This window comes from Anastrepha ludens, chromosome 3 (assembly GCF_028408465.1).
Source record: "Anastrepha ludens isolate Willacy chromosome 3, idAnaLude1.1, whole genome shotgun sequence".
Lineage (NCBI taxonomy): Eukaryota > Metazoa > Arthropoda > Insecta > Diptera > Tephritidae > Anastrepha > Anastrepha ludens.
The window spans coordinates 124,317,020-124,331,315 of record NC_071499.1 but is presented as its reverse complement, the minus strand read 5'-3'; the positions used below and the strand labels follow the sequence as shown (position 1 = coordinate 124,331,315).

The window sequence follows — 14,296 nt, the reverse complement described above, 5'->3', positions numbered from 1 at the left end:
CTCAAATCATTTGCGTACTCACCTGCAGCTGTTGTTGTTGGCGATGGCTGTTGACCACCCGTCATCACACGTTGCTGTTGCATTGTTGCAGCGGATACCGCAGATGTCGGTGACACCACTACTGCTGTTGCGGCACCGATCGTACGTGCCACATTCGATTTGCGGCGCTGTATTAAGTCTTTCTTCCATTGCGGCATCTCCGGCAGAAATGAGGGCGATGTGGCGGCGGAATTACCACTGCCGCTGCCATTTGGTGAGACCAGCACATTAGCGGATGTGTCTAAATATTCAGTAGAGCCGAATAGCATTGTTGGGCGCACGGCTGATGAAGCTTGCGCTGCTCTGGCGGCGGTTGATGAAGGTGATGTTGCAACACTACTGCTGTCACTATCCAAAGCCACTGCGGCGACGACGGTGGCATCTGCTGCAACTGTAGCTGATGCGATGCTGCCATCCATCAGGGTCAACGGTGTGGCGGCCATAATGACTTTACAATGCGCGCGCGCGCACACAAAGGCAAAACTAAAAGGAGGTCGTTCGCTTGGCAGGGCGGCGGTTGCACACAGAAAATAAATGTGCGTTCACACCTTGCTGGTACTTTTATTATTATTGTTTTTTTTGGTATACGTTATGATAATCGAAAGCTGTATTAGTAAGATTTGGAAAAATGTATGAAATTTGTCTTATTTTTTATTTTATTTGATAAACGCGCATACACACAAACACAAACAATAACTCGCAAAACAGCGCAGCGACGCGTGTCACACTTGGCCCGAACGCGCACTGAACGCTCTAAAGATACTGACGAATTATCGCTGCTGGCTTGGCTAGTTGCTCATTCAGTGCTGCTGCTGCTGCTGCTGGAAATGGGTGGTATGTACGAAATATTTTTTTTTTGTTAAGCGCGCTGCGTTGGTGTTGACCCGCGTTTGTTTTGAATGGCGCCCTGTGGGTTGATTGTCTTTTGTTTTTGCTGAACAAATATTTTTTCTAATTGGATTTGTTCTTATTTGCTTTAGCTGCTGGCGCTTTCGTTGCTTGTTGGCTTCTTTTGGCAGCCACGGCGATACGTTGATTGTATTCAATTAGTTCGATAAACTTTTAATAGATTTTTTTGCACTTGCATTGTAAACTGAGTGCAACACTTTTTGCATGCAGCGCGGCGTGCTTATTCGCTTGTCATCTCATTTTATTGTATTTCATACTCCGTTTTATTTAATTTATTCGCTCTAAATTTGCTATCGAGTCACAACTGCAATTAATTGAGGTTTTTTTTTTGAACTGGCAAGGGAAATTTATGATGAAAATCGTTTGGACAGCGCATTTTTTGTGAATTTTTGGTTCAAATTGCACATTTGCGATCCATCTTTCATTTATTTTGAAAGTTTTTAATTTTTTTTCTTTTAAAACAAATTTTGTATCTCTATTTTATTAACAAACACAATTTTTGTCATTTATAATTTTTTTGTTATCTACAAAAGATTTCTTCTATTCATTTCCCCTCCATATCACATTCACACAACACGCCCACACCCCTCCTTTGGCAACCGCAGTAAAATGACAAACAACCTGTCAGCTAAATATGGCAATGACTGCCTTTAACTATTACTAACTGCTATTCCTGTGGCTATCATTGCATTTCCTCCTTACACTTTTCACTCTCTCTATGTATTTTTTTTTCGGAAAATTTGCAGTTTATACGCTCTGCCACCGCGATTTAGCATCTACTCAGTTTCGCGTGCGTACTGTGAATGCCGACCAGTTGGAAAATGCAACACCGTCCAACTTCAATCAGCGGCAACTTGGTGCAACACGGACCAAAGCCGATTGGAACATAAACTCGTCAGACTGTAGTCGCCACCACCACCGACGCTCGCAATACTGACAAGTGCAAGTGTCGCACACTGCGCACACTCTGCCCCACTATAGTTGGGTGTTTGCACAAACCTCACAAACATAAACAAAATACAGGAATGTAATGCGTTGTTGTTGCAGCATGTCGATTCGTTTGTGCATTGAAGCATTTAAACATTCGTGTGTGTGTATGTGTGTGTTCGTCCACGCAGTTTGTTGTGGCACGACCAGCAATATGTTTTTCCAATTTTGGGGTGGTGGAAAATTGCAGCGACTCGAAACCAAAAGCAAAATATATCTCACATTGTCACATTGAGAGCGAGATATACGAGTATTAGATATAGTGGGGAAGAGAGAAAGACAGCTTAAACGAATGAGCAAACAAGCAAGTTTTGTAAATTATTCGTATAATTACAGCGTCGATTTGAAAGCATAGTGCATTAATTCGGGGCGTCGTTAATTTTTGGTTTTTGGTTTTGTTGTACTACTAATTGCTGGACGTGCATGCATTTTTAATCTTTTGACTGAGAGTTGCAGATGCTGATTGTCAGCGAAATGAGGAAGAAAACTATTCTGCTGTCGAATTTGATTCGGAAAAATATGAATAAAGCGAAATCTCTATGTAAAATAATAATTTAATAAAGTAAAACTAAAATAAAATCTTTATCTGTTTTTTATATTTAATTTGAATTTGAGTTTGAAGTGAAATCTTAGCGCATAAACTAAGTAAAGAAGGCTTTGGAATGCAATCTAAAATATGAAAATATCTGATTTAGATTTTACATTAAAATTAAAACCCCAAAACGTCTCCCTCTAGTGATCTACCTTCAGCACTCAGTGTCAATCTTTTGTGTTCTGCTCTACCAATGAAAGGAGGCATAAAATTGTATAGATGCCCACAATTAGGAAAAATTCTTTGAAAAATTGGTCAACAGGTAAATGCAGAAATATCCAATGAAAAGGAGGCATACAAATTTATAGAAGCTCAAAGTTAGGAACTTTGTTTGAAAAATTGGCCAACAAGTAATTCCAAAAAATATCCTTTCTGTTACAATTTCTTGTCCTAAATATTCTGATATTCTAATGATAAAAGAAAGGAATGAAAAGAAAAGGAAAGTCTAAATATAACACTTAAAAAAATTTGCAAAATTTAAAAGATATTCTGAACAAATACGTTAAATTTAAAAATACTCCACATTTGAACCAATTTTCTGCCAGAAATGCTAAAACTCAACTGCAAAATGGTAATGCATTTGTTCAATTTTCTTTCGGTGACCCAAGCCCATTATTTCTGCAGGAGGCTGACTGCTGATTAATACACGGCACGAACTTAAAAAACTTTCAATACACCCAACACAATTTGCGAACTAACTTCAGCTTCCGGATAATTTTTTTCAATACCCACGCGCTGCACTTCACAACAGTTTTTAGTACTAGCATAAGCCTTGCCATTTTTAATAAATACAAACATCCAACGAAAAAAAAAATTTAAACAGTATTTTTCTGCCACATATTTCAAAGCCTAAGACTTAAAAATTTAGTAATTTAACAAATATTTATTGGATAAAAAAGAGGTTGTCTGTAAAGTCGGTTTACTGACGATAGTTTAACGTGACAACGTCATAAGAAAATATTGATGGAATGGTTGCAATTTTCAAAACAAAATTTTAATTTTATTTGTTTGATAGATATTTTGTATGGATATAGAGGAGGAGGTAAATGGAATTGCAATGGAATAGGTCAAGTTACATTTACACAAACGTGAAAAATGACAAAACATTTATCAACTTCATGAAAGATATCTTCAATTTCAATTGTGCATCAGACGTTAATAAGTCAACAACACTAAGAGGCACCATCATCGATTTGCCTTTTTCAAGACACTTTACACTCGAAACACTCCCTTTCATTTCCTACTTTTTCTATCGTCGACCTATTCTCAACAGAGAAATGGTTCATTACCATGCACAGGAAGAAGGCATATGCAAATACAAGTATGTGAATTTATATACAAATGCGCATATACATACATATATATGCTCACTCAAGTAGGACAGAACCAGATGTCGAACGTTGCCGAACGCGGGGGCCGATTGTGCTCTTTGTCGTTCGTTCCGCGCTCTCGCTTGCAGTTCAAGCACATTAGCTTACATTTGCTTGCGTACGGAATAGATTCGTATATTTGATATGTCCATATGACTTGTATGCATCTTCACATATAGATTTGTTCTTTTTGAAAATTGCGCGAAATTGTATATGTATATGCATGATTATATACATATATTAGAATACAACATATCTTATAAGGTTATTAAATTAATAATAATAACATTAAAACAACAGGTATTATTAACAAACTTGGTTTTATTTTAAATTCTTCAAGTAAATCAAATTAATAATAATCAATAAGAAGGCATATGCAAATACAAATACGTGAATTTATGTATGTACCATAGATGACTAGATGTGAAACTCTTTTTCTCGTGAGAGCGCTGAAAAATGTGCATTTTTTATAACATTTTCCAATATTGCCACACCGGTAGAAACATGAATTGGGTATTTTTGAACCAAAGGTCTGGAATTTTTAGTTTCCATACCACCATTGAGGTTAGTATTTAGTGTGCGGTTGCCCAATAGCCTTATATCACTCGTAACCCCCAACATATACTAAAAATAAGCACAATCCGTATGAAATATGTACATAAATAAGCAAAAAATTTTAAAATTTATATGTAAATGAAATTATTTAAAACGGATATTCATAAGTAATTTAATAATAATAAAGTTATGAACCCGAAAAACCTAAGTTATAATTAAAAACATGACTTATTGCGATTTTTTAATATAACACAGAAAGTGGGTAACAAAAAACAAAAATTCTCAAACAACGAACTGAATAAGTTAAAGCAGATTACTTTTAATCTTCGTAAAATAACTCAAACTCAAATTAAATTCCCTTACCTACGCTTTTCACTCATAGAATATTTACGTATATACCAATTTACAGACATAAACCAACATACAGATTTCAATAAAAGTACATGTATGTACGAGTAAAATGTATTCATATGCATATGTGCATAAGACTAATTAAAGTAGAAGTTGAAAAGGATATAAAAGGCTTTGAAAAATTCTAAAACTCCCTTCAATTTAAATTATTACGTTTCAATTGAATTAATTTAAAGACAAATAATTATAAACATTTCAACGCGTCATTTCTCCACTATGAAAAAAGGAACTGTTTTCGTCAATTATTTTTGGCGCGTTTCTTCTGGTAGCCAGCCATTTCGCCTATCAGCTGTTCAAAATCCCATAATGTGTGAGTGCTACCAAGTTTTGAAACGTCCTCATGGCGCGCTCTCTCTCAAAATGAATAAGTTTCACATCTAGTTATCTATGGTATGTACATATGCGCATATACATACATATATACGCTCACTTAAGTAGGAGAGAGCAAGATGTCGAACGTTGCCGTTCGTTTGCTTTGTTCGTTCCGCGCTTTCGCTTGCAGTTCATTCAAGGTAACGGCAATGAGCAAGGTAACGACAAATGAGCAAGGTAACACTAATGAGCAAAGTAACACTAATGAGCAAGGTAACACTAATGAGCAAGGTAACGACACATTTTTTCGTGCGTGCAGCCGGCTAAATCGAATTATAAGACGTTATCACGTCAAAATGTAGCTGACATTTTTTTTTTTTTTTTTCAAACTTGACTAAAAGTTCAACCAAGGCGAATCCATTAAAGATTATGTTGGTAAATCAGTTAAGTTGTTTTTTTTTCTTTCGCCGTGTCCTTGTGGCTGTCAGCTCAGAATGAAACAAGGCGAATTCATTATTTGTTTTCTAGTTTCTCAATACTTTGCTTTGACAATCAAACGTACAGAACAGTGTTGTTGGTCCAGTGTCACCACCTTTAATGAATGCGCCTTGCGTTCAACGTTAATCTTTTGAATGCAAATACCATACCATATGCCGCATTTACATGCTTCCCATCCTGCAATCTACATACTGTTAAGTTGTTCTTTGAGAGATTTATAAACTATTTGTAACCGCTTCTCTTTGTGGGGCGCCCAATGAATTCTTTATATTGGGATCAGGCCTTTTTGTTGCTTTTCCCGCATTTCTCTGGCTACTGCAACTACTTCATTCACACGGCTGAGAGAATAAAGAAAGTTTACCATATTGCGGTACCGCTACATGGCTCTCAATGAATTTGACAGCTGTTGAACTGATGTGATTGTAGTTTTATTTATATTTTCATGATTACAAACAGTTTTGCTTGCTATTATCTTTTGTTTTATCAACCTTGTTTACTTTAACTTAACCCAAATTCCCATTACGTCCAAGCGATGAAATAGCATGTGTTTTATACCTTGCTCTAGAAGATCTCCCTCTTTTCCCCAGAACTTGTATTGGGTGAGTACAAAACCAACCAATCTCTCACGTTTCAGAGGATTGCTCTCAATTCCCTGCATTATAACGGATTTTAATATTATATTTTATTAACAAATCAGATCCGAATAATTGTACACCTTTTCCGCAAATTACAAAACAGAAAAAACAAAAAATATTGGAGGTCTACATATTCCACTTTAAAATTAACAAAAACCCTATCCACATATTTCCCGCGATTGCGCTCCTCTTAAAGCGCGATAAGCCAACGAAATGTCCAAACCGGCCAACCAACCACCAACAGACATAAGGAAGGAAATCGCTCGTCAAAATACAAACAAATACTGTGTATGAAACAACAACGACCACAGCTGCCAATAGAGCTGCTGGCTGAAGTGGCTCGGCAAATGACAACAAATCAAGCGCCGCAGCAGCAGCAACGTCACACAGCAGTGTTATTATCGATTTTTTCCCCGATTGTCCTACGGTTCACTGCACGGTTTGTTGTTGAGAGGTGGTAGACGGAAAGGATGAAAGTGATGAATGCAGGAAGCAAGTAAAACAGCTATGGAAATTGGATTTTCTCGTACAGCGCGTTTATATTCGAATGCAAATTGGAAGAGTGATAAGAAAGATATATGTATACATACACATATATAGAGCACAATGACAACATTACCAGCAACAACCACGGTGGCGACAACTCTGCGGAAGTGGATGGCACAAAGTCGAAAATGAGGGAGAGAGAAAAGGTGTAGGGGAATCCAATAAAAAATAAAAATGTAATAAAGGATTGAGATAGAGAAAAGGATCGAGTCGTTGAACAGGGCGGGGCAGGTGTGCATACACACACCCACAAAGCGACGATGGGTGGTGAGGTAGGCGATGGTATCACGCACGTACCACTTGTTTTCTACACGCATTGGAGTGGCTGGCATAATGCAAAGTGGTTGGGCAGCGACGCGAAGCCTCTTGATGCATACTTGTTATTGCTGAGTAGGTGCTTGTAGGAGTTGATGCTTTTTTATACTTTTGCTAAAACAGTGCGGTTGCAGTTTGTGCTGCTGCAGTTCATTTTGTTTGACGAGCGTACAGCGTTTGTTTAGCAGCACAGCAAGGGAGGGGGCCAGACGCGTCTGGATTTTTTTCAAACGTAACATTTTGCGTTTTCACACACATACACACACACAATTCATTGTTTTTAATTTCTATACGCTTTAAATAAATTATAAAACATGGATTCTTTTTTATATTTGATTTATTTCACACTTAAATAACTATACAAATAACAATTTCACTGCCGCGTCTCACAGGAATGCTGTAAAAATTCACAATTTTAATTGAAACGACCGACACGCTTTGTACACACAAAAACAAACCTTTCACATACAACCGACGAACGCGAATGCGAGCGAATTTAAAAGAAATGCGGTCGAAAGGAAATTAGAGAAATTTTCCAATAGGGATGCCAACTGCACTTGCGACAATGCAGCAAATGTGGTTCGAGGGATTTTGTTGCACACGTTTGCTACAAATAATTTATATTAGTTTATTAACAATTTCATTGTAATTGGCGCGAACTATAAGTTTGTAAAGGGTGATGAATTTAGAGGTATTGGATTTTAAATTGAAATTGATTGGGTAATCTTTATTCTTTATGTAACTGCTCATTGACGTAGCCATTAAGCCAAAAATGAGGCTCGTCGCTGTACATCAAAAATTATTCTAAGCCCACGATGAACACTTTTCACAGAGCGTCGATATTCCTTATAAATAAAAATAAACAATAAAAATTAATATATTGTAATTTATTAAATGTTTATCTATTCATATTAAATTTTAATTTGAGGTGAAATGTTAACGCATAATCTAAGTAAAGAATGCAACCTAAAATATGAAAATATCTTATTCAGATTTTACATTAAAATTAAGGCTCGAAACGTCTCCCTTTATTAGTGATCTGCCTTCAGCACTCAGTTTCAATCTTTTGTGTGCTATTCTGCCAATGAGAAGGAGGCATAAAACTGTATAGATTCACAATTGCACGAATGAAATGTCAATGAATATTTAAAAAAATTATGTATTTTGTTTGCGAGTAGTCACGCGTGATCTGTCAAAAAAATCCTATTGGAAAAAGTGTCTCCAATCTGATCACTCTTTACTATATGTACAAATACTTCCATAGTTTTTAAAAACTTTATTGAATATAATTATAAAGAGCGCGAAAAATTGTTGAAAATATAAATTTTTGATGAATGTTTGGAGGAGAAATACATTGAACCGAAAAGAAAGATAATATGGTCTCAAGATTTTTACTTAAAAAAAGATGACTTTTCGCATATTAATTTACCAAAGGAACTGCAAAATCTTTTGAATCTATTTGTTTATAAATTTTAAGACGCTTTTCAAAAGCTTCTCTTTTTTTTAATTTGTTTTCATGTTAAACATTTTTGAGAGTCAAAAGCTCTGAAAGCTTTTTGCAGGAGCCCAAAAACAAATTATCAAATTCTCTCTACGATAATGTGCCGTATGTACATTGTACAGCTCCATAAGTAAAAACACTCTCAGCTGGTTGTCAAAAAATGCCCACAACTGAGATCACCTGACTTCAAACGTGGGTGAACATTCTTGCTTAAAAAATGATTAAATTTCTCAAAAAAAAGCGTATATTTGTTATTGTAAAGTCAAAGATATTACTTCGTATATTTTTCTTGAATAATTTTTTTCTTCATTAGAATATGTTTCTAAAGTTACCATAAACGTTCTAATATGGCATAGCGACCCCAATCCGCTCAAGCATAAAGACCAAGCACTCACAGCATCACACATTTGACTGCCTGGCAAACTCGCACCAAGAGTGGCTGTCAAAAAATAGGAAGAAGAAGATTGTTTTTACTTGGATTTTTATACAATACTTATCTACTCGTCTGCATCCACAAAAAAAACTGATCTTACGTTTCTTGTTTCATGTCCACACACACAGTAACATTGTTTTCAACATGCCTAAAAATCAAAAAATTTTAATAACTTCATCCGTAACTTCAACATTGTTTCAAACATGGCCATACAGGGGTAACATTGATCGCAACATTACTTGTCGGTAGCAATATTCCTCTTGCATGCCGCGCTTTAATATACAACAATTTTTTAATGTAGTGCTGGTAACTCTAATACCATTTTGTTAAAGCGCGTATCACACTACTCATACGGATTGTCAAACTTATTTCATATCAATTATTTGCATTCTCCCATACACTCCCCAAGCATGACTACTTCAAACACAAAATTGAGTTTACTTCCAGTAAGCGATAAGTGCAGAGAGCGACTTTATTATAATTTGCTCTCGCGCCGTCTGGGTGCGCAAAATGCCGATGCAAATAAATTCCATTGGGGTCGATTTGCAGTTTTGACTTTATCTGCTGCCGACTGAGTGAGTCGTCAGATATCGTGAATTCGTCATATAGACTTCATCTCCATGTTCCTTTTGGCCGTCCGCTTCGGCGAGAGCTTTCGGGTTCTAGTCTAGGAACATTTTGCTGATGTCAGTCGTAGGTTTACGGAATGTATGGCCTATCTATTTCCACTTTTGTTCGCGTATTTCAATTTCAACCGGCCTTTATTCGTTTCGAGTAAGGAGTTCGTCATTAGAAATCCAGTTATCTGGCCCCCATATGCGCAGTATAGCTCATAAGCAGCGGTTTATAACAGTTAGGAGCTTCTGTTTTGTTTTTTTTGAAAGTGCTGCGTACCATGTTTCGCAGCCAAACAGCAGTACAGACTTCACATTCGAATTGAATTGAATTCTTAACCTCGTTCTGAAGGTTAGCTGCTTGAGTACCATATGCTTTCAATCATAGCGAAGGATGAGCTGGCTTACGTTATTCAGTACTCAGCTAGTTTACCTTGGCTAAAGTCTTACCTAACGTAAATACTTTAAAGGAACTCTTGGTAGTTGAATTCCTTTTGAACATTATTAACTTTCAGAGTAATTGTATTGAAAAAATTTTTTTCAAGTGAAACTTCTTAGGCGTCGATGGGTGAGCGAGAATGGAAAGTAAAATTTCAAGGTCATGCAACGTTTTGGGCATTTTCGTTCCGCCATAGAGAAAAAAGATATAACGTAGAAGAAAAGGAGAGAGAGAGCTCTTTAGGCTATTTTTCCTGAGTTTTTCCTTGTGGTTGCTAATTTCTAGTGAGAAGCAACACTGCCTACTGTTTGGCGCTTGTTTGTTGATGCAAACCAGTAGGAAATATATTTTGGGTGCCTACTTTTTGGCGTTATATTTCCTTGGGGCCTACTGTTTGGGTCGTTTTTGTTTTTTGGTACCTACTTTTTGGCTAGTGTTTGTTCGTATTATAAAGTGCTATCCATTCCGGTGTCGGATTTATTGGTATTGCCTTGCGGTAATTTGTGCCGTTGCTGTGGTCCTGGAATCACTGCGTTTGTGCGAGTGATAAACGCCCGGAGTAGTGCGCGTTATTGCCACGATTTGTGTCCGGCGTTTACCTACACCGGTCGACCCTTCTCCGTTTTTTGTAAATTTAGTCTGTTTGTATTCTCTGGAAATGTTGTGAATTCATTTAGATATATATTCTTTCTCTCTCTCTCTCTTTCTCATTCTCTCTCTGGTCTCTCCCTCTTTCTTTGTCTGCCTTGAAAGTTTCACTTCCGTTATGTGTACTACGCTACACGCATTTTTTTTTAAACACGCACTCTCATTCTTTAATTTTTGGTGAACCCTTACCCTCATATTCTACTCGTCTGTTCCTCAAAAACATTAAACCTCTTGAAAATTGTAGGCCTATTTTAATATTCATATTCATATTCACTGATTATTTAATTTCTCTTTCTTTTTCTTTGTTTTTTCTTTCTGGATTGTTTCGACAAGCCGCTTGACTAGTGTATTGCGCGCTTTAGTTGCGTTCTCGCTGGCCTGTATTACTTCTGACAGGGTTGTATGGAACCAGTTGAATACTTTTTTTTACACCATTAGTGTTGATTTACATTTTATTTAAAAATATGTATGCGTAAAACTTACACACTGTAAGAATTAATATTTTAGTTCGATTTATTAAATTGCAATAAAATATTAGCTTAGAAAATTTTCTGCTATTTTCAAGCATTTTATTTATTTTTTGATTTCACGTTAGTTTCTCACAGTGTACAATTTCAAAGCAACTTCGTTGTTTATTTCTTTTGTTTACTTCGTCATTCGATCCTAATGGCTGTCGACCAGCTGATAACGCTGAGTAAATATAAAATTTTCAAACAATAGTAATTAGTAAGTTTATTTGCGTTCGCCCGCTTAAAGCTTAAAAGTTGCTTAACAATGGCAGATTACGAATTGATGAACGAGCCTTCGCAATCGCAATCCTGGTGGCGCATAGTCGCACTAATGGGACTCTATATGCTAACCACAATATTTGTCTTTCTTCTGTGGAATTCTGCTTACGATACTATTTATTATCCACCAGACATCCAAGGTCAGTAATTTGCAATATTTTATTATGATTTAAATACTAAATAACCCATTTGTAGCCGTGCCCGATTTTTGGTACCGTCGTGCCAACCTCTACGCCAATAGTGTGCATCAGAGTACACTCTCGCATGATTTCCGTTTGATGAAAAATCAAACGGCACGCGTCAAACTACAACATGCAGATAGCGTATCGAATGGTTTGGGTCAACAACAGCCAACGCAAAAGGTTAAACCCAGCGCTCCACAATTGGTGAAGAATGCACCACCCACTATGAGCACAGCACCTGAAGTGCGTCTAGTGTGCTATTACACAGTTCCCGATCCGAACAATGAGTTCGATGATTTGCGTTTGGCCAATGTAAATGCTGAACTTTGCACACACATCAATGTTGGTATGGTTAGTGTAAGTAATGGCCAGTTGGTTATCACCGACAATATGCGACGTATACTCGTGCAGGATGTGACGGTGTTGCGCACAATTAATCCTGCTCTGAAGCTTTTGCTGTCGGTGGGTGGCGGCGCGAGCAGTGACGGGTTTCCGGCAATGGTGAAGAATCACACGACTCGTAAAGTGTTTGTGCATTCGCTGAAGCAGACATTGACTATGTATAAGCTAGATGGCATTGATCTCGACTGGGAGTTCCCCAGCGCATATAATAAAGAGCGTCAACATTTTTCGCAATTGATATACGAAATACGGCAGGAGTATAAGCGCGAACGTCGCGATTACTTGCTAACAGTAGCAGCTGCTGCACCTGAAGGCATTGCTGTATTCGCCTACGACGTGCAAATGCTAAACCAGTTCGTAGACTATGTGAATCTGATGACATACGACTATCATTTCTACTCGCATGGCACGCCTTTCACAGGTGGGCAAACCTATATATTTTATTACTTTATACAAAATCATGGATAATTTGTATTTTGCAAGGTTTAAATGCGCCATTGTATGCACGTCCGAATGAGCGCTCGTTACTCGGTACTTTAAATATCAATTATTCAGTTAATTGGTGGCTAGCCAACGGTCTGGATCGCAGGAAGTTGGTGGTGGGCCTTCCAACCTATGGACATTCTTTCACGTAATCATTGGCAAAAAATATCACACCATACTGTATAAAATAAATTCTTAATTGTTATTTGTAGCCTGGTCAGTTCTCTGAACAATGGTGTTGGTGCCCCCGCTGAAGGAATTGGTCATTGCGGTAGTTTGGGCTTTACCTCCTACTCAGAGCTTTGCTGGTTCAATACACATAACATACTGGTCCATCAGTCATATGACCGATCTACTTGCTCGCCTTATCTTAGCAGCGGTAACGAATGGATTTCTTATGAAAACGAGACCAGCATCGCATGCAAGGCGCTCTATGTCAAGAATCATCAACTTGGTGGCGCTATGATATTCTCGCTAAATACAGATGATGTGAAGGGCTATTGCCCTCGTGCCTATAAAACCAAATTTCCACTTGTTGAAACTGTTAAATCGATTTTGTTTGGCAAAAGCTGAAGCAACGATGTTGAAATGTGATTTTTGTTAATAATAAGTATCTTGTTATGCAACGTGATATGAAATCCCAAAGAGCACACATATGCTTGCGGCGTCGGGAGTGCACTAACGCCTACTTGTTTAATTATAAGAAATGATGAGGTATAAATAGTCATAAAATAGGAAATTTAAGGTGTTTTAAATAGCAAAATATGCCATGTGAAGGATTTTATTTTAACTCTTAAATACATATATATGTGATTTAAAACTACACTGTGTATTACTAAATTAACCAAGCTAAATGCACTACTGACGCGCTATTTCGTCCAGGACACTTTCGGTATGTCAAAGTGCTCCGTTAGCGTATCCAGATGTTCATTAAATTTTTCCACGCGCTCCTTATGTGTAGTGGAGGCTTTCTCCATAATGCGTTTGTTTCGCTGACATTGAATTAAGTTTTTAGATTATTAATTTTACTTTATATTTGAATTGAATACTTACCATTTTTTCTTGCTGCTGCTTGAACGCCAACTCGGCCTTTGTCAATTTTGGCGCAGCGCTGCTAGTCATTTTCTCTTCTAAAGACTCATTTATGCTGGTTTGTAAAGATTCCTTTTCACGTTCCTTATCCTTGTCTTTATGTTTACGGCTACTTTTCTTCTTTTTCTTGATTTGGTTATCATTTTTAAGTTTTAATTTGCCCTTTGCAACAAAATCATATGCATCCGACATCATGAAAGAAAAAATGTAAATAAATAGTAAAGGTAATTCCACTTCTTTCACACTGCGCAGTCACAATAGAGGAAAACATGAAGTTCAGAGTTGTAAAACTAAATAACTATTTGTGTTGGATTTTACTGCTGCGTTTTCCATAGACGACTAGATGGGAAACCCTTTTTCTCTTGAGCGCTGAAAAATGTGCATTTTTTATAACATTTGCCAATATTGCCACACCAGTAGAAACATGAATTGTGTATTTTTTAAACAAAAATTGGGAATTTTTAGTTTCCACACCACCATTGAGGTTAGTATTTAATGTGCGGTTGCCCAATAGCCTTATATCACTCGTAAACACCTACATATAC

The 14,296-nt window shown here is 37.1% G+C and overlaps 3 protein-coding genes across 4 annotated transcripts in view; 1 reads left to right on the top strand and 2 right to left on the bottom strand.

Annotated features, from left to right (window-relative positions):
- Positions 1 to 1,409, bottom strand: part of LOC128859008 (uncharacterized) — a 149,852-nt gene extending 148,443 nt beyond the window's left edge. Inside the window, exon 1 of one of the 2 annotated variants that reach the window (XR_008454084.1) lies at positions 23 to 1,409. Coding sequence is in view for 1 of the 2 variants with exons in the window: in XM_054095664.1 (XP_053951639.1) it covers positions 23 to 482 (460 nt within the window). In the remaining variant the exon portion in view is untranslated. The remainder of the gene's footprint in view (positions 1 to 22) is intronic. The other variant, XM_054095664.1, reaches the window with a different exon arrangement.
- A 10,027-nt stretch (positions 1,410 to 11,436) lies between these two features.
- On the top strand, positions 11,437 to 13,480 carry LOC128859006 (chitinase-3-like protein 2). The gene is made up of 4 exons (XM_054095662.1): positions 11,437 to 11,732; positions 11,788 to 12,597; positions 12,660 to 12,807; positions 12,872 to 13,480. The coding sequence occupies exons 1-4, from the start codon at positions 11,579 to 11,581 to the stop codon at positions 13,230 to 13,232; spliced, it is 1,473 nt and encodes a 490-aa protein (XP_053951637.1). The 5' UTR covers positions 11,437 to 11,578; the 3' UTR covers positions 13,233 to 13,480.
- Positions 13,399 to 14,074, bottom strand: LOC128859007 (protein FAM32A). Its single transcript, XM_054095663.1, has 2 exons — positions 13,713 to 14,074; positions 13,399 to 13,651 (listed from the first exon to the last, which is right to left on the bottom strand). The coding sequence occupies exons 1-2, from the start codon at positions 13,944 to 13,946 to the stop codon at positions 13,529 to 13,531; spliced, it is 357 nt and encodes a 118-aa protein (XP_053951638.1). The 5' UTR covers positions 13,947 to 14,074; the 3' UTR covers positions 13,399 to 13,528.
- Positions 14,075 to 14,296: the final 222 nt, after the last annotated feature.